The following is a 21,085-nucleotide window of genomic DNA, read 5'->3' as shown; positions in this document are numbered from 1 at the left end:
CCCTACAGAATGCAGCACAGAAAACCATCAATGAATGTTATAAAAACTTTAATTACATAAATCCTACAAGAATAATTACACATTAGAGTTGAATTCACATTAAACATTTATTAATTAAGCCTAATAGTCAAAGAAATTCAACACTATCAACACTATGTTGGCAGTCACTTCTAATGCACATGTCTGTTGAGTATATTTGAGACTTTGGATGTGACATAATAAATTTTTTAGGTAGCACAGCAATAAAATAACAGCAAGGAATAATCTATATATATAATTCTCTTCTTCCATCAACAATTTAAACGAGAAGTAAAGGAAAGATCACTCTCTTATTTCTGCGGATAGTCCATGAGAAAACAGGGGGTGGGGGGTGGAGAACATGTAGTCACAAAACAAGAAGAAATATCACTCTTTTTTTTAAATTTCTACCTCACGTTAAAAAAAAGGGGGGTGGGGAGTAATCTACTCTGTAGTAACTATCAAGGTGACAGAGCACACTCAAAGAGTTTGGACACCATGGAAAGATCTCTCTTATTTTTGCAACTCAGACGGAGGTAGTCATCCTGGGTGATTTAAGAGATGAAAACAAAAGAGGGGAGGGAGGGAAGTAGTATTCATCCGTCACTAAATAGCAGAACGGGACTTAACGGTGGTAGAGCCCTATGCGAAACGGATTTCGCGGGGCCAAGTTTGGGTAGGGATATGTATAAATCGACAGGAGGCAGCGGGAAATCTGTTATAAAATGGTTTAATTTAATAATTTATACACCTAAAATTAGCAAGAGTCCTATAAAAGTGCGGAGCCCACTGCGATCGCATAGGTTGCAGTGGCCTAATGTCGGCCCTGCAAAATAGCGGCGCATGCTACACCGCCGGTTGACAAGTAGTTATTATTTTGTGTGTGTGTAAATGAAGTTCAAGGTTAGGTCACCAGCACAGTACCAGTACGTGGTACTTGATTTGTTTGTGACATCAACAACTTACTTAATATACTCTCAAACAACTTGTTTAGTGTAAACCTTGTTTTATTTGATAATTCACTTTTGTTAAAACACTCAGGTGACTAACATTTGTACCTATGAATGAAAACACAAACTTACTCTTTACAATTATATTTGCTTTGGGCACATCAACTACGGTATAGCTAAATTGATATTCATCTATAGATAGATCCAAATGTGTTAACACTTTAAGTGGTTTTAATATAAAAAAAAATAGGTAAGAGAATAATCAAAGTAGATAGTGTCACTATTAAGGATTACTTTTTAAAAGACTACCGGTACCGGTCACTTGTTAAAAGATTTTTTGCTGCAATTTTAGCAAGCTCCAAGTCAGACCATCCAAAATGATTATACAGATACATGTTTAGGTGTACAAAAATCATCTGCTAGCATTTTTGTCATCTTAAAAAAATAAATATTTTTTTTTTTAAATGGTGATAATCACATAAGGTTAGGTGAGGTCAAGGTCATCCAAGACCAGCAATGAGATTTTCTATATTCATCAATTTAAAAACTAAAATGCAAACGTAATGAATGGTGTGCCTACATCAAGTGACAGCCCAACAAAGTTGACTTCAAAGCAATAGGTTTCCAAGAAAGATGACTTCAAAGCAATAGGTTTCCAACAATGATGACTTCAAAGCAATAGGTTTAAATCTGTGCTCTAAGTATCTTGTTGAACACTGGTAGGTTGTCAAGTAGCTCTGAAGCCAAGTTAAACCTAAAATTCTTTAACTTGCAAGAAGTGTATTTCACACCTTTGACTATAACATCTATTTATAGCTGTCATAGCAGTCACACCAAGAAACAGGTAGCCTAGTTTGTGATGCATAGCCAAGACTTAAATTACATCTATATCAGCTCCTCATGTGTATCATTAAATAGGCAACAATTATTTATAAATTTAGACTTTAAAATTACATCTCCAGATTTCATTAAATGCTCTACTTGTATTTCATATGCAGGGATTTACGTGGAATCAAAGTATTTTTTAAAAATTGCCTTGAACCAACAATGGTACTATCATTATACATAGATATTTAATATGGCACTATACATTTCATGAATTATGTACACAAGTTTTTTTCAGCATAAGATTTTCATTTTTGCAGTCAGTGTGTCTCAATAGAGTTAAATGATATATTACACATTGACAACAAAGGGGGAAAAAATGTTGAGACTTTTTGCTATTTTCTGTCACTACTAAACAGAAAATGTCTTCACAGAGTTCAAACATTATAACTACTACCTAGTTCACAGTTAATGAAAACGACATCGTAATCAATGCCTAGTTTATTGCAATATGAGAGAAACGAAGTGTAATGTATGTCTATTTTACATTTATACATGTGAAATAAATTAAGTGTTACAAGAACTAGACTGTACAAGTAACCAAAGCCATTGTCAACAAAGAGCCCAAATTACAGTCAGAGCACCAAGCTATTTCCATCCATCAAGCATCCAATCCATCATGTGATAGAGATGAACCAGCACCATCATTGTAAGATACTGATCAATGCATCAAAAAATTTGCTCTTGTCCTCTGACTTCATCTCAATGACTGGAACAAAAATGATTTTCAAAAATTTGTTACTACTTTAAAAAAAATATGTAAATAATAATAACAAGGCTTGTCTTAAGAGTCCGAAGATTAATGAGGAATGCAGTATTTCCCGTGGCTATTCTAATTTTTCTTAACTGGGAGTACAAAGGCTACTTTCACTTTCAAAAAAATACATTTACAGTTTATTCAGAGTATAAAAGTAATTGTTCCTAGAAGTCTACAATGCAGTATTTACTAGTTTGTACAGCCAAGTGAACTTGGATCATGTATGGTGAACACTTAACTTGGGTTAGATATAACAAATTAGGGTTGTCACACAATGCACAACTGATGGGAGCGTCTAAATAGTAATAGTAAAGTGAAGACAATGGGGTACCAAATTGAAACTAAAAAAAAAAACAAAAAAAACTAAAATTGGTGTTGACAGTATGCCAGATTAAACTATCTAGTCTATTGTGCAGAGATGCCTACATGCCAAAAGGGAAATGTGTATTTCAAGACCTGGAAATGTGTATTTTGAGGGGCAAATGTGTATTTTCTTAAATATCAAGAAATATACTCAGGAAAGACTAAAAATCATTCAAGCACATAACATAATATACGAAATGCTGCAATCCTGAAGTTAACACAGCATAAAGTTATATAAGACATTTTAAATAACTTTTCTCAAAATATTCACAGATTTAGTCTTTGTCTTAGACTTTTCTAGAATATGTTAGAATGATGTCGATCTTGTCACTTGGCAATGATTTTATCATAATAATGCCTCTAGTGTATTCCACATTCCATAATAGCGGCAACAGAAAATTAATTCATAAGAATGGGAATTTTTGTTACAAGCAAAATTAGACTTAAACCAGATGTAATGGTTTGCATAGCTGGATCAGTGACATTTAATTCCATAAAAGCTGTTTGTTTATAGGCAATTTCTTTACGAGGTAACCAGACACTGGAAATATTTTATCACAGTTTGAAATGATTCAGATTTTCTTCTTTCACACCATTCTTTGCTTAGTTAGCAATTGAAAACTTTGGCATCCTCTACAATCACTAAAAACAAACATTTTAAAGATTTTTTTCAGGCAGATAATCCTAATTAGTCCCTGAACGTGTTTCTAATATTAAAGCTGGGTTATTAAGTCTGCTGAATAGCAGTTGTAAGCTATTTATTCTGGTTTCTGATGCTTGACGTTGTTTTATAAAACAAACAGATGTGTTGAAGGAGGTGCAAGGAATCAAGAATTTAATAATTTTTGTCAGCATAATTCAAGCTTTTCTTTTGCTAACACACTCAGCCTTGAATGCCCCTGATTTCATTCATTCTTTGAATTTAGGCCTTCATAAGTAACGGAACCTAGCTAGTCGCTATTGGCTTTCAATCTAGACCTAGTTCTCTTGCCAAATTTAAATTATTTTTTTTTTTACTTTGAAAAATTATAACAGTCAAGCTTGAGTTTTCTCAGTGTGGCCAACAAGCTAGTGATTCTTTCCTCAGCAATATACATCAACTGCTAAATTTCTAAGAAAATCGTTAGAGCCCTTTTTTGAGATCAGTGTCCAAATAATTTACATTATTTAAACTATTACTGAACAATACAAAAAAAACTTGTCTCTACTGTACAAAGTTACATGACTAGATAGCATACTTACTGTAGGAATCAAAATTGTTAAATTTGGCTGTTGTATTTGTTGCTTCTGCAGCCTGCTCAAAAGCTTTGCCAAAGAAACTAAAGAAAAAAAAAATGCATAATTTATATCAGCTGATGGGTTTCTTATTTCATAATGGAAACTGAAGTATGTATTAGATTTGTACATTTACTATCAGATATGTACATTTACTAAAGCAAAAGACTAACTTTTTCCTTTCATCATCAGTGTCGAGTGGAGGTATGCCAACAACTAAACTTGTACCTTCTTCCTGTCGCAATGGTGCCCCCAGCACAAGAGGCAGACTCTGAGCACGCTTGTTGCGACTCTACAAACAAACAAAAATGAACATGCTTTACTGGGATCATTGCACTGCCTCTCCAACTAACACAAAGAGTGAGAAATTGATACTGGTATAAAAATAAACAACAACAGTGGTTTACAACACTAGGAAATTGCCAAAGATGATGTTTTTCTAGTAGATTGATTATTTTGATTAATAATAATGATTGGCTTAGACCTTATTCAAGTTATAAGTAACTGAAAAATTTATTTAGAAGGTGGATTGCATATGAATTAATATCAAATTATTGATTTCAAATATTGCTATTTGAACATTTATCTCTGAAATTGAGAAAGGAAATAGAAACAGCCATAAGTTTTTTTTGTATAATATTTCTAATGCACAACAAAGTTGCATGGCCTTTTGTAATTGGAGCATAGCCTTTTATCATCAAAAAACTTAAAGTTTACAAAAAAAAAATAACAATTAGCAAACATAAGAAATCCTTTGTCTCCTAAGGAATGAAGTTATTTAATAAAAGCCACTTATCATGTAAACTCCATATGTAATGTTTGACTAAGACTTTAATATGAATCTACATTTCATTCGCATTTTTGTAATAAATATATTATTATTATTTCTCATTTCTGTTTAATTTCATAGGCTCCTATGACAACTAGAAAATGATTACTTTTATGATCATTTCAAAAGTTCAAGGGAGGGAAGAAATACTGTGCTCTTCTTCTCCTTTACTATCTCAAACACTAAAAATGTATTTTTCAAAAAGGTAAATTTTGAAGCAATAACATTTTGACACTAGGAACTTACCACGGCACAGTGTGCTTGAAGTGCAAACCTGGCAAGTCTTATAGAACATTGAGGATGAGCAAAGTAGGACGAGTCTGCCGTACCCTGTCAGAAACAATGTGCGTACATTATTTGATGCTATTTATATCTAGTTCTAAATTTGGATTCAACTAAATTGTTGGTAGGACTAAAGAATTAAATTATTTTTTTTTTTTTTTTGGATAAAAAAAAAAAAAAAAAAAAAGAAATTTTTAAACACATTTATACCTCCAAGAATGATACTTATTAGTGATTTGATTTTAAAAAGTATAATTAAATTCAATTTTGTCCCAAAAAGTGCAATGGCACGCTGAGATGATACGGCTTAGCTTCATCAAAACATGTTAGTCTTACATATCTTAACCAAAGCTAGTTTACCGACTATGTGAAAAACAGACTGGAGCTAAAACAGTATGAAAACCATAAATGAAGGCTCAAGCCCAAATGAAATGTGTTGGTCTGAGTGTGGATGTGGTCATCTCCACAAAATTAATCAAGTGATAATTTTAGATGATCTCAAAGAACACTCCATTAGCAGAACACTAGGCACTAACCTCCTGAACAAAGACATAGAGAAATGGTCCTGCCGAGATGATCTGATGCATTTCAAGGAAACTCTGAACTTGGGTGTAGATACTTCTCAACTGTAGCTTAGCTGCCGACAGACCAGCTTCCATTTTGTCAGTACAACCTCTGTAGGGCCATGCATTCAAAACAAATATCTTCAAAATTCTTATAAAGTATTATCTCCATGCTTTTCACAAATTCACATGGCTTATCCACAAAACTAATTCGCAACACACATCACAAAAGCACAACATAAACAATAAGTCAAAATTTTAGTCAAATCACCAAGCCAAAACATAAAGTCATAATATCCAATGTACTTACTTTTGAAGAATATCACAAGCTTCAAGGAAATTATCCGTAGATGACCTTGACTTATCCTGAAGAGAAATTGCAATAGAATTTCATGCAATATATTTATTCATTTTTCCATTAGCTATTGATATTACATCACAATCTATACCTTAAATACTCTGAAAGACACAAAGATAAAGGCACATTCCTCGTCCCATATGCTAGGACAAATTTGTACAAATACTCCTTCTTCCCTAGTGCTATTAGAGCATGGAATGGGTTGCCTGAGCTAGCCAGGAAAACCAGATACTTGGCAGAATTTAAGTCATTGGTTAACTCAATGAGTGCGGAGCGTCTATCCCATAGACGGTCTGTCTGCCCTAAACGCACGGAACGTCTATCCCATAGACGTTCTTACCCTACCTTTGTTTCGTTGCATTTTTAAATTAAAAATTTTAACTAACAACAGTGGAACTATTTTTAATTTATAAAAGAGTTCTTCATCCTTTGTTTACATAGAAATTAGAAGCTTTTGGCTTTATTTAGACATTTATTTATTACTTTTTTTACAATGTAAAAAAACGTCGCCATGACTACGCTAGTCCAAGACACACCCACAATGTTGACTACTGAAGAAACTTTATAATTATTCTAAAAATTATCACAAATAAATAGTAATAATGAAGAATTTGATCTAGATTAGATTCAGGTAGGTCTAAATTTAGCGTATTTATATGATTATATCTATATTATTAGTATTTAGATCTAAATCTATTATTGTCAGTAGGCTAGGTGTAGTCTGTAGATCGAGATTGACTAGATCTAAGCTTTTATCTCTAGACTTGGACTCTAGATCTAGATATATCTTTAGATCTAAGCTTCTGGTAAATAAAAAGAAAGGAAATGGTAGATCTACATCAAATAATCATCCACTGTGGGCATTTTTTCCCCATTTTCTTTTTTTTTTTTAGTATTGTTTATCTGTAAAAATCTACAACATCATGGCTATGCTTGTCCAAGACACACCCACAATGTTTACTACTGAAGAAGCTTTATTATTGTTTTATTTATACTTCTATGAATTGTAATAATGAAGATCTTGATCAAGATTTAGCATAGGATGAAGCAGACTTGGACATTATTAGCATTTAGATCTAGATCTAGTATTGCCTTATACGCTTAGGCCTTAGCCTTAGACTAGGGCTAGGTCTTGAATGTAGATCAAGGTTGACTAGATCTATGCTTTTATCTTTACACCTTTGTAGATTCCTATAGATCTAACCCTTAGATAAATGAAAACAACAGAAATGGCAGATCTAAATCCAATATTCATCCACCATGCTGGGCCTTTTCTTGGTATATTTTCTAGCAATTTTTTTTAGTATTGTTTTTTGGTAAAAATCATCACCATCACTATACTGGTTCAAGTTGCACTCCAAAAGGTTTACTACTAAATAAAAGTAAAATATAAAACTATTCTAAATCCATAATTTATCACAAAGGAACAGTAATAATGATCTATTCGATGTCTAAATCTTAGGTAAAATGAATTAGGATTTTTATTGTCCTTCATCTAGTTAGAGATTTAGGCTTTGATCTCTCGCTAGCCTATGTCTTGCACTGGTCTAGTATTAGAATGAAAGATGTTCTATCAGGGTTAGTAGCACTTTTCCATGACAAAATTTTAGGAGATTTTAGGAGGTTTTTTAAGGATAAAATGTATGATGTGTGTGTGTGTTTCTCGTCCGTTTGTGTGATACATAGTAAAACATACACATTTATCAAATCAATTATTGTTGTCTGATTTTAAAAATAATAAATATCTTGCCAATATGCCACAGAAAATGTAATGAAAGTTATCTTTTAATCAAGTAACAACTTGACTGTCATCCCAAAACCTCAAACAACCATTTTTTTTTCAAAGATTTATTTGAAAACATTACAACTGGTCGCTATTCAATTTTTTCTAAATAACAAACATTCTTAGAGATGCCTTCATAATGTGTATTCTCTGTGATGGAAATGTACATTATTAGTTCTTATGTGTATCCTATAGATAATAGAGTCATGGTGTGCATTTGAGGTAATGTGTTTTATTCTTTTATTAGCTAACTTAAATCCTTCTCATAAACAGAGCCAGTAATATATAGGGCAATATTGGCCTATTTGAATGTTTAGCTGACATTTGCTAACTAAAAATTGGCTTTTGGATCTACAGTAGATCTAGACTCTTGATCTAAGTCACTAAAATGCGCAGACTTTTCAAGGCTGTGAGAGAATTATCTTCACTGAATTTACAGTAGATCTAGACTCTAGATCTAAGTCACTAAAATTCGCGGACTTTTCGGGGCTGTGAGAGAAATATCTTCACTATATATATTCTAGTGATTTAGCGTAAATCTAGAGTCTAGATCAAAGTCACGAAAATTCGCGAACTTTTCACTGCTATGTGAATATTATCTTCACTAAATTTACAGAAGATCTAAACTCTAAAGCTAATTCGCTAAAATTCGCTGACTTTAACTCTAAGTCACTAAATTTTGCGGACTTTTCACGGCTGTGTGACAATTATCTTCACTAGATTCTAGTGATTTCGAGTAAATCTAGAATCTAGATATAAGTCACTAAAATTTGAGGACTTTTCGCGGCTGTGTGCAAATTATCTTCACTGAAAATACCGTAGATCTAGAGTCTAGATCTAAGTCACTAAAATTTGCGGACTTTTCGCGGTAGTATGCGAATTATCTTCACTGGATATACCGTAGATCTAGAGTCTAGATCTAACTCACTAAATTTGCGGGCTTTTCACTTCTTTGTGCTAATTATCTTCACTATATATAGACTCTAAGTGATTTAGCGTAAATCTAGCATATTTCTAGAGTAATCTAGACATTAGATGTATCGAGATCATTAAATTGACTAAAATTCACGGAGTTTTCAGTTTAGGTGCGAATTATCTTCACTAGATCTAACTTAGATCTAAATCTAGATCTAGATACTATTACTAGATACTAACTAGATCTAGATTTAGAAGATTTACCGACTTTCCACGCGAAGTCACTCTTACACTTACAAGAAGATTTTAGGTGAGGGAGGGCCCGGAGGGGTGTAGCCTACAAATTATTCTGGTAATCGCTCTAATTATAGACATAATAGTCACTACAGACTAGATCTAGCGCGTCTTTAGTGGTAACAATAAATGAAAACAAACATTTCTACGCTGACATCAGAAAAATACTGCCAGGTGAAATGCTTGCTTGAGCCAAGGCCATCTTCAATCACGAGGTCGCGCTTCACAAGTGGGTGAAAGGCGGTGTAGAAGCGTTACTGGTCAGCTCATTAACACAGCCAGTCCGTAACGTCACGCGATCAGAATGCCTAGTTACGCTGTTGTTGTTTTTTCCCACACATTTTTAGCAAGAAATAAGCAAAATTATATTTAAAAAAAAATTGGGTAAAAATTTTAGGAGAGTGGACAAAATTTTAGGAGATTTTCTGCAATTTTTAGGATTTTAGGAGACTTTTCATTTTTTAGGAGATTTTAGGAGTTTTTAGGAGCGCTACGAACCCTGTCTATGCAAATAAAAAGAAGACAAATCTAGATCTATATCCCATTGATTCAAATGTACATAATATTTGAGTGCATTTGGTTGATAGATTTAGTGCTGGTATCTATTGTTATTGGTAGTAATGAAAAGCGCAATAATTTTCACTTTTTTTTCTGACTAAAAAACCAGGTAAAAATAATAATATAATCAATGATTCATCATCTTTTATTGACTATTTTATCACATTTCTTTTTGAAAATATCACAAAGGAACAGTAATAATGATCTATTTGATGTCTAAATCTTAGGTAAAATGAATTAGGATTTTTATTGTCCTTCATCTAGTTAGAGATTTAGGCTTTGATCTCTCGCTAGCCTATGTCTTGCACTGGTCTAGTATTAGAATGAAAGATGTTCTATGCAAATAAAAAGAAGACAAATCTAGATCTATATCCCATTGATTCAAATGTACATAATATTTGAGTGCATTTGGTTGATAGATTTAGTACTGGTATCTATTGTTATTGGTAGTAATGAAAAGCGCAATAATTTTCACTTTTTTTCTGACTAAAAAACAAGGTAAAAATAATAATATAATCAATGATTCATCATCTTTTATTGACTGTTTTATCACATTTCTTTTTGAAAATGCTGTAAATAGTCTAAATATGCTGTTTCAACAGTAATACAAAGAACAAAATCTAAATTTAGGTCTCAAAAGTTCTAAAGTTGGCGTCCATTTTTTTTCCTGAGTGTCATATTATTTAGATTATAATTTGTATCTTATATTTAAATAGAAAGATGTTTACATTTTCACATTCTCCATTCATTTACCTTTACTTTGATACCAAATTTGTTACTATAGCATCATTGGTACTTAAACAATAAATTTTTGTTTTAGCCATGTTTGGAACATTTTCTTATTTTTTTAAAAAAAAGTAGCATTTTTTTGAAAACAAAACACAGCAGTCAAAGAGTTAATATGCATGACTAAATGCATGATGCGTAGGACATAATCATTTTTTTGAAGTAACGTCTGTATTATATAAGATAAGATAAAGTCTGTGTACCATTATCAACATCTCTATGTTAGAAAAAAGACTTACCCCAGATTCTAATACAGCTATACTAGACAGTACATAGTCTGTGGCACACAGTTGACTCTTGTATCCATAATGGAGGGAGAAGGAGGGTAGAATGACATCTTGGATGTCCAAGCTGAAAATAAGATAAGATAAGATAAAATTCATGAAGACCACAATCTTGAGCCGAGGTCATGTGACACAAAATGGTTTTCTCACACACACAAGAGATATTAGCATCGTAATAATAAAAAAAAAAGCTTAAAATGGTTTAAGTTCAATTTCAAAATCATTGATTAAGTTGTGTCTGTCAGGATAAGATTACTCATTAAAGTACTGTCTTTGAAAACTAAGCTAAAATATCAAAATATAATATGAAAAGATAGATTCCCAATTAACATTAAGAGAGTTCAAACCAGGTACTTATTTTTTTCTTGACTTCTCAGGTATTAATACAAGAATGTTTCTTATTACCTCTATAATTAAAACACTGACAACCAGTGAAATATGCCCATGTGGAGTATCACCAGAGAATGCCGACCACATCCTCCAAAACTGCTCTCTCTACCAAGAGGCCCGTATAAGACATTGGCCCCAAATCACCCCAATAGAAAGAAACCTATATGGAGAGCTCCCTGATTTGGAAACCACTGCGCAGCTCATCTCATGTATTGGTCTAGTCGTATGAACACTCCAACATAACAATGAGAACGATGAAGAAGAAGAAGAAATAACACTGACACTATAAAATGCTCAACTAACGAAATATTTATTTAAAAACTACCCAGACCTGAATGCCAGAACAACATTAAACCGCTCTGTGCCAGTTTCTAAGCCTTAAGGATTATGAAATGGAACTTACCCATATTTACTCATGAACTCTTGGATTTTTCCTTTGACTTCTGACCTTAGGTTAGCATCCATCGCACCAAACTGTTGTCTACATTGATTTAAGGGTAATCTGAAATGAAAATGAACATTTGTTTTTGTAATAAAAATATTTGCTGTTATGTTTGAACATTCGTTATAAAAACACTACTAAAATTCTTAGTCTGGTCTATTTTATTGATCCATGCACTTCTATTTCTGGTTTCAATGTTGTGATTAATTCCTAAACAAAGAGAAGTAACTCTAAAAAAAAAAAAAAGAACAGCACAGAAATAGAATAATAATAATAATAATAATAACAATCTTTATTATCCGTATACTAAGTCTTATTCAAAAAAATATGTATAGTTCAATACCTTTGGAACAAAAACAAAGCTTTAAAAATACTCAATTTTACTAGAAGACTTTATTCACTTCTAGTTTTTTTTTTAATTTGCAAAATCAAAAGAGATCTATAAACATCAATTTCTATTTACCCCATTTCTGCTAGAAATTCATGCAACCTCTTTTGCCCCTTCAATGACCAGAGACGCAGTTTACAGGCAATTGGCATGGAGTGGCAGATGGTGTCCATCAGAGTCCAATGTCGATAGAGGGGAAAGTTGAGTTCCTCCTCAAAAGAAATCTTAAGACTGTTTATTGACAAAGTGTTTTCGTTGTCACCTCCCCTAAAGATTTAAAAACAAAATTTAACTTTTATCTCTAGTTAAAGAATACATTTCTACTTACAACAATATTCTAAAGAAATTCAGAACTTTCTTTCACTTTACAGTTGACCCTTGATGGTTATGGGACTGGGGTGGTGTTGGATTACCAAAGGTCAGCTGAAAACTTCAAAGAATTTAGCCACGGTCATACCTCTTAATAATCTCCTAATTTTCAAGAAGGAAATGTTTTATGTTGACATTAGCCAACTTTGTTCACCATCAAACAAGACGTAACAAAACCTTCAACAATCAAAAGTAAGACAGGCATTAAAAGTAATCACACAGAAAGACAGTCAAGAACATATCTGTTATCACCACTTAAAACAGCACAGAAGAAGAGGCAAGACTTCCATGTCAAAACAATCATGTGCAAATAAATCATACACTTTCACAAAGCTGATGACGCATCAGATCACTGAGTCAACTGTATTAAAAACTAAGTCAAACAATATCCTTTTTTTTTTTATGTTAATGTCTAGTTGATGCCACCTAATCCATTGAAAAACACAACAACATTGTAAACAAATATTTCTGTGCCTTTAAAATTTTGGATATGAAACATTTTGTACAGAAAAGCAATTTAGCAAAAAAATACACTAGAGTTTTTCTTAAGGGGAGGAGGACCACCTGAGGCTATTTTTTTTATTTTTTAACCAAATGCATTCATATTTGGTATACATATATATGAAGTTAATCTAATGTAAAAAATGTAAAAAAAATCTTTAAAATTTTTTTGGTTGCCATGGAAACGCCGCCATATTGGATTTTTTAAGGTAACTTTAAGCCGTATCTACTCCTACAGTATTTGTTGAAAATGAATGAAATAACTTGAATTTAATACTTAAACAATGTATCTAGAAAGATATAGACTTAGAAATTGAATAAATCTTTTTACTTTTTAAATATTTTTATTCGAACTTATGATATGTTTTTTTCTATAAAAAATGACAATTTTGGAGACAAAATGTTAAAAATTAAAAAAATGAAGACAAAAATTGAAAAACTGGCTCTATATAATGGAACTACATTATGTTGTTAACATATATTCCAAATTTCATAAGAATCCATCAATAAATAAAAAAGTAGATACAAATTGAAGAAGGTGACCGAAGCAAAAATGTGATTATCGAGAAAAACACCTAAAAAGAAACAAGTCTTTTTAAAATGATTTAAACAGTATTCTCCATAGGTAGGGCCAATTTTTTCAATTAATTTTATTTCTCTGCAAGCTTAAGCTGCTCTCCTTAAGTGACATCTGTGTTAAATAGCTTTATTTCTCTTTTATACTGAGTTTGACAGGTTTTTTTTTAGGTCCCATTTTTTGAAAGTTGATGACTATGAATAGTAATGGAAACATGCAACCATTTTTTAAGTCATACAAAAATCCAAAGCCAAATTTCCAACAGATCCAACGACTGAAAAGTTTATTCTTTTAAATTAGATACATTTTGTTTTGCTTTAGTTACTTTTGGATGAATCATCTCATTTGCATTCAGGGTGGCTCCCGAGAAGCGCCACTGTAAAGGTTTTGATATGACAACTGCCGATACAAATGTTCCAAGAGATTAGCAAGTAAATCATATTTTAAGAAATGCTAACACATTAAATACTTTTACAGGAACTTTGTCCAGTGGGACAGCAAAGTTAAAATAACACCATGAAGAAACTCCGGTTGGGTGATGTGGTTTGGTAGAAGAAATCCAGTGGCGAATAGTGGCTAAAATGGCATTTCTTATTTTGTCCACATGATGATAATTTCTTATAGCTATTGCATAGCATGTAGAAAGGTTGTTTTTTTATAGCATTCTTAGTTGAATTACCATAGCCCAGGTCACCTAGGCTGATCTTATCCTTACTTCAGAATAAAACATGGCTGCGAAGAGAACCAAGTAGTTCGAAACCTGTAAGGTCGACGAATTGTTCTGTTTTACGACAATACCTTGGGGCTCAGATCTGTTCATAAAACTCTCAATAACAACCTGGTGTTTCCATCAGGCAAAGTTGTTTATCTCTGTGTAAACTTCTGCCCTGATCTTTTCCATAAAATTTCAGTTGATTGCATCAATGCCGAAGAACCTTTAAAATAAAAATAAAAAAAAGATTGTAAAGTCAGCTGAATTATTTTTTTAAAATAGTTTTTCTAAAAAAAAAAATATGTTAGTTTTAATAATATCAAAGAAATACAATGTGATTTCTTTTTTTATTTATCTATATCCAGAAATTTAAGTATTGTATTGTATAATATAGTCTAGAATTAGCCCAGCCCTATGTACAGTAAAAAAAAATAAAAATAGATCTATTGATGTTTGTTTTTTCTACAATAGTGATAACATTTATATCGAAAGTTAGAATAGTTAGATCTAGATCTATTTCAATAATAAAAATTATTTTACCTGGGTAGTTGAGTCTTGTTTCCAAAGTGAATGTCAAAGTGGTAACTAGACTAGAACTTGTAGAGAAGAAAATTAGTTATTATCTAGACTAGGTCTAGGTCTAAGTCTAGATCAGATCTTGTAGTAGTGAAACTGTTGATAATCCAGCTAGATCTAGATCACATGTGTATTGCAAGCTTTGATAGGCTTTGGCTTTAGGCCTACTTGATTGAGAGGCACCAGTTATCATGTGGTAAGGATGTTTTTGTTTAGATCTAGTTGATCATGTTGATGGAAATATGAATGAATTATAATCAATTTATATAGCGATGTCGATAGGGCCTCATCTCAGCCTAGCCTGCCGGCTAATAGTCTTATAATGTCTAGATCTAGAATGACGAATCTAGACTAAAGTCTATTCTTTTTAGTTTTCATGCTAGATCTAGATTTAGAAGTTGAATAATAAGTCAACAGGTAGAGCATCTAAAACTATATCATCAATGAAACGTAAACAACCATGTTTTGTTTATGTTCAAACTAATGTCGATAGGGGCGGAAGCCCAATGCCGACCAATCATTTTGTCGGAAATAATAAGATACTATAAATAAATATATTTTACACTCTCGGTGACCACGGGTTTCCGTTCAAAGCCGAAACGCTATTTAAATTATTTCGGAGATACGGTTATTTTAGGAAAGTGTAAGAAACGACGGTTTCATTGATGCCAAATATGCCTAGGTCGAATATGACTACTCAAAAGTATTCAATGCGTTACCAAGGGTATTATTTACATGTAGATTCGGAATTAGATGAAATAAACATTATACATGCTGTAGAAAAATGACTAAAAACAATATTTAAAGTTAAAAATTACATATTTCAATGTTCAAAACTTGTAGATAAATGGATAAACTTTCAAATAATGAAATAAAAAAAAGTTCGATTTTTTAATTTTAAATATCGATATTTTGCTCCATAGTGGTGGTCCTCCTCCCCTTAATGTCTTCCCATAAACCAACAGCTTTTTTGCTTAAAAATTTCTGATTACATTGCTAACCACATTGTGTTGTTGTTTTTCTATCCTTGGTTTAATACTGGTTACATGTTCCTACATACCACATTGCATTAGTTAGAATCTATTTTCATTAAACTAAAATTTAAATCTTTTACCCTGTTGAAGTAGAGCTGTCGGTGTAAGTTATTGGCCACGAAGCAAAGAGAATAGTTTATTGTAAGAAAAAAAGACAATGACACTTACAATTGATGTTAACCAATACCATGACTTAACTACACAGCCATCTTCACATACACAGAGAATGAGCTTGTGTTTATCTAGGAAGACTTAAGAGTAATGTAAATTCAGTAGCTAAATAGGTCTACATAATAGAACTTAAGAACAATGTTCCAAGTAATTAGTGACAAACCTTTGGTTATGTCTAGACACGTGAGACTGCAGCGTCAATATATCCTCCATGTATTTGTCTCTTGGTGTTTTGAAATGAATATATTGGTCAGTGACACCAACTATGGCCAGCCTAAGAAATAAAAGCTAAAATTCAGAACGACACTAGCATAGGTCGTATGAAGCAGACGTCATGTTTCTATTGAATGACTGAAAGATTAGAAAATTAGGACAGCAACTCATTGGTTTACTTTCTAGTTCTGCTCTAAAAAAAGATCAAAGTAAACGGCATTGATTTTAAGGTTATTCTACTGAGCTGTACTCAAAAAGGTAATATTGGCAATTTGAGAAACAAACATGAAATATCAACATTAAACCCCTGCCCCTTAATTCTGTTATATTTGAACAACAAATGAACACAGAGACTGGTATCGTCAAGCTAATAAGGTGTCTGTATTTAAAAGAAAAAAAAAGAAGAGATTGTATAACTTACCAAAGTAACGTGTTGGTATCTTTCGAAAGTTTCCAAGCAAGATCAAACATGACCAGCGCAGCCTGACAATACATACATTTTTGTTCACTCCCATATAAAGTATCAGATCTTAATTTGCATAAGAAATATCTTTAGATGCTATTTAAATTGTAATGTCTTCAATAATAAGCATTAAAGCTGCTTATGTTTACTAAAAATTCTGAAAAGAGAGTCTTACTGATGTTCCATAAGATGTAAACTTTGTGTAATCAAACAAAACTTTCACTCTGCAAAATTCAAAATCAAAGTTAGAAATATTGTTCTGAAGATTTTAACACCTTATTGGCAACTGGTTATATAAAATCATAAGATTAAGAGATTACATTTTGAGAATTTAAAAATTTGGACACCTGTTTTCACTCCATCTCCTTTTCTCTTGCCTGCGTATAATTGATTCTTCGTCAAATTTTTTCTTCTTGTACCCAGTGTCTGAGTCTTCACTTTCATTGCCAGAATCTTCAGACTTACAAAGATAAAATATAAAAAAGTATTTCATGAATACAATATAGAATGGTGTATGCTAGCTTTCCACATGTATATATTAGATACAATGGACTTTAACATAATTAATGTGGAATGTCCATTAAACTGGAATTGCAGTTTTAACCAAGACCACTAATACCAAACACAAATATTCCTAAACAAATTTACAATTTCAATCAATGATGTGAGTAACAACCTAACTTGTCAACCATCAGATTCTATTCCCTCTAAAATCTTACATGTTGCTGACAAACATGACAAGTAAATCATTTAAATCAATACAAATCACACTAAGGGTGTTACAGGCTTACATCATCTCTAAACAGTTCATCATAGGTCGGAATGGTAGACAGCTCATCTTCCCTCATTAAAAGTTTGACTTGAACAGCATTGTAAAAGTTATGCACGTCCACAGGTCTGTGGCTAAAGAACAGAATAAAAGGAGCTGCAAATACAGAGTGTTAACAAAACTTCTGGCTCTGACAAAACTAGTCATTGAAGAAAAAAACGATAATCATCATAAGTTCAGAATTTAACTCACCTGTCGCAAATATAAAAACGAACATGATCTTCAGGCTGCAACAAGTCCACGATGTCCACTGTGGCACCGCAGTTGATTAGTACCACATGTTTAATCTACATTGAGTAAAAAATCTTTGTGAACAGAACGGTATGCCCTATACACACACAGAGTTAAGATACATACACAAATAACCAAGACTTTATTGTATATTGTCTAGTTTATCAAGACATTTTCTGTGTCATGGTATCGCCATAGTTAACATAAGCTAATCTTCAAATGTAGATTGCTGTGCTGACATTCTATGGCCATAAAATCAATGAGCACTGAATACATGGTAAAAACACATTTCAGTGGCAAATATGGATACCAGCTCATATACAACTAAAAGGAAATGAGAAGGCTGACACACTCGCCAAGACTGGGAAAACTAACTCACAAATAAACTCTGCACTCTATCCAGATGAATTGAAGAAATTAATTGTAAATAAAATAAAAGAAAAATGGACGAGCTCTCATCCAAATCACAAGAAAGATGACGCTTACTATATGCTATCCCGACAAGACTAACGTCTAATCTTTCGACTCAGGACCAGACTCAACAGAATGCGACAACACATGTACCGGAAGCTCAAAATTGGAACCAGTGAAATCTGCCCATGTGGAGTATCACCAGAGAATGCCGACCATGTCCTCCAAAACTGCTCTCTTTACCAAAAGGCCCGTATAAGACACTGGCCCCAAAAACACCCCAATAGAAAGAAAACTAATTAGAGAGCTCCCTGATTTGGAAACCACTGCGCAGTTCATCTCATGTTTTAGTCTAGTCATCTGAACGCTCCAACATAACAATGAGAACGAAGAAGAAGTGACAAATAGCTACAAACTAGATGGGCCAGCAGAGAATGATTATCTATTGCTGTTCTGGTGTTTGCTGTGGTTCTCACATCTAATATTGTGACAGCAGACCACTGCAGAGTTGACACATTACATTTTTTTCTTCAGAAAAGCTGGAGGTATCAATAAATTTGTTTTTCATGCTGATTCTGGTCTACCAGGAATAAACTAGATGGGCCAGCAGATAATGATTGTCTATTGCTGTTCTTGTATTTACAGTGATTTTGACATTGAATATTGTGATAGCAGACTTCTGCAGAGTTGGCATCAATAAATTTGTCTTTCATGTTGCTTCTAGTCGTCTACCATGAATAATTTTACCAGAAATTACAACCTTATGGTTAGTGTAGTTTCCCTATTTATTCAGTGTTCGAATTTCCTATGTTTAGTTCTTTTCAGAGTGTTAATTTCCCAAAACTCCATGTTTAATTGTTTCCCAAATTAGTTCTGTTCATAATGTTTTCAAGTTACTAGGAGTAGCATGTAGCGAAATCATAGCAAATAACAAATAAATCAAAATTGGGAAATAAACTTACTCCTTCAGCATTTTCAAGGAAAGCTTTTTCCAGTTCTTGTAAGTCTGTCACTGGGACAATTGTATATAAAACTTGGTCACACTGGAATAAATACTGGAACAAAACAAAATAAGCTCATTTAAAAAGTTTTTTTAAAAAAAATTTTATGTTGAAAATTTAATGAAAAGTAAAAATTTGACCATTTTTTATTTTTAAATGTAACAATTTTTTTTTTATTTCCATGCATATATTTCATTTTCTCCCTACTTTATTTTAATATTAAAATTTTTATTTGAAGGGCTTTACCATCTAGATTGCCCTACTTGTAATATTAAGGTTGAAGGGTCTTACAACTTACCTGTAATATTTTGCATCCACAAAGTGAATCGACATCAAAAGCAACGAGAACCAGCACTCTCTATAATAAAAAGAAGAATTTATTATCATTTCCAAATTGATCTAGAGTCTAGAGGTATAGAATCTATATCTACCTTATCAAAGAAAAATATGAATCACAAAATGTGACAAGTGGATCATATCATAATCATATAAAATTATAATATATAGATCTATATGATCTAAATCTTAAGATTATGTAACTGTAGTCAACTGTAGTGTAAGTCATAATAAGTTTATATCCTTTATATTTTAATTAAAAATACTATTACTCTATTATTATTACTATTAGTACTATTAGATCTAGATTTCTGGATTCTAGTTTATTATACTATTTATACTAGACTCTATTTATAGTGAATAACTGAATATAGTCTATACTTTAAAAGTAACTTTACTGTAACTATACTTACTATAGTACCTATACTAACTTACTAAGACCTACGTTATTAAATGTAACTTAACATAAAACACTTTTAATTTATAAGACTTTTGACTTAACCGGACACTGTGACTGTGTCAGTGTGTGACTTTGACTACTTGTAATATTAGTCTTCAGCCTCAGAAGTTAACATGAAAGTTACAAATACACTGTGAGTAGTGTGAGTGACTGTGACTGTAGAGTGTAGTAATGTAGTGTACAGTGTCCAATATTGTAGATCTAGTACTACTAGATTGTCTAGATTTACTAGATCTAGTACTTTGTTCACTGTAACACAGTATCAGTAACTTGTAACACACTACTCACTACTGTGTACAGTAACACTTACTTAGATCTAGTAACAGTAAATTGAGTAAGTGAGTAACTTAAGAAAGAGTAAATAAAACTAGATAAAAGTAAACTTAAAACTGTAATCTAGAGTGTAAACTTATAAAATCAATAATTTTAAAACTAGACTCGACTCTAGACTAGCTCTACTGATCGTCTGATCTAGAGTAAATTACTAACTTTACGACTTTACCGAAGTTTACCTGGTGTTGTACAACATCATAGAATTCACGTTTGAAATCTCTAACCAGCATTATGAAAATAATTGTCACTAACAAATGTCAGAGAATGGATTTAGACTCTTTAGATCTAGAGTCTAGATCTATTTTATAGATCTAGCAATATATATATCCTAGTCTAGATGTAGATCTTTACTTTAAACTTTATTTGTTTCAACCCGCCATAAAAAGCAAACTATAAATATAATTCTATCTATAGACTAAAAAAAAAGACTAATGAAATCGATTATTTCTATCAAACATAATAGAAGTATCGTTGAATAAAAAATGTAATACAGTCATTGTTAGTAGCTTTTAGTCGATTTAATATGAATCCTATAATAAAATCTTTATTTATTTTAGTTTCGCACGTGAATTTAACGTACTTTTTATGTCTAATACAAACTAATATTGAAATAGTATAGTTTTGATTATTTGGCGTATACTACTCTAATGATAACGATTACATGTCCTCATCTTAAGTTCATTTCGATATTTTCACCTTATTCCTTGCAAACTATATTGACCATATTGTTCATTAATAAGTAGAGTTT

The 21,085-nt window shown here is 32.2% G+C and overlaps 1 protein-coding gene across 1 annotated transcript; it reads right to left on the bottom strand.

The window, feature by feature from the left end:
- Nucleotides 1-31: 31 nt before the first annotated feature.
- LOC106075688 (cell division control protein 45 homolog) lies at nucleotides 32-20,728 on the bottom strand. The gene is made up of 18 exons (XM_056006683.1): nucleotides 20,517-20,728; nucleotides 19,507-19,566; nucleotides 19,170-19,262; nucleotides 17,758-17,852; nucleotides 17,528-17,639; nucleotides 17,084-17,196; nucleotides 16,912-16,960; nucleotides 16,695-16,756; nucleotides 16,224-16,334; nucleotides 12,196-12,387; nucleotides 11,694-11,792; nucleotides 10,856-10,967; nucleotides 6,233-6,288; nucleotides 5,896-6,034; nucleotides 5,324-5,407; nucleotides 4,422-4,540; nucleotides 4,216-4,292; nucleotides 32-2,562 (listed from the first exon to the last, which is right to left on the bottom strand). Exons 1-18 carry the CDS (start codon nucleotides 20,565-20,567, stop codon nucleotides 2,498-2,500), a joined length of 1,689 nt encoding a protein of 562 aa, XP_055862658.1. The 5' UTR covers nucleotides 20,568-20,728; the 3' UTR covers nucleotides 32-2,497.
- Nucleotides 20,729-21,085: the final 357 nt, after the last annotated feature.

This window comes from Biomphalaria glabrata, chromosome 12 (genome assembly GCF_947242115.1).
Source record: "Biomphalaria glabrata chromosome 12, xgBioGlab47.1, whole genome shotgun sequence".
Taxonomy (NCBI): domain Eukaryota; kingdom Metazoa; phylum Mollusca; class Gastropoda; family Planorbidae; genus Biomphalaria; species Biomphalaria glabrata.
The sequence above is the reverse complement of the archived record's forward strand: the minus strand, read 5'-3'. Positions and strand labels throughout refer to the sequence as shown.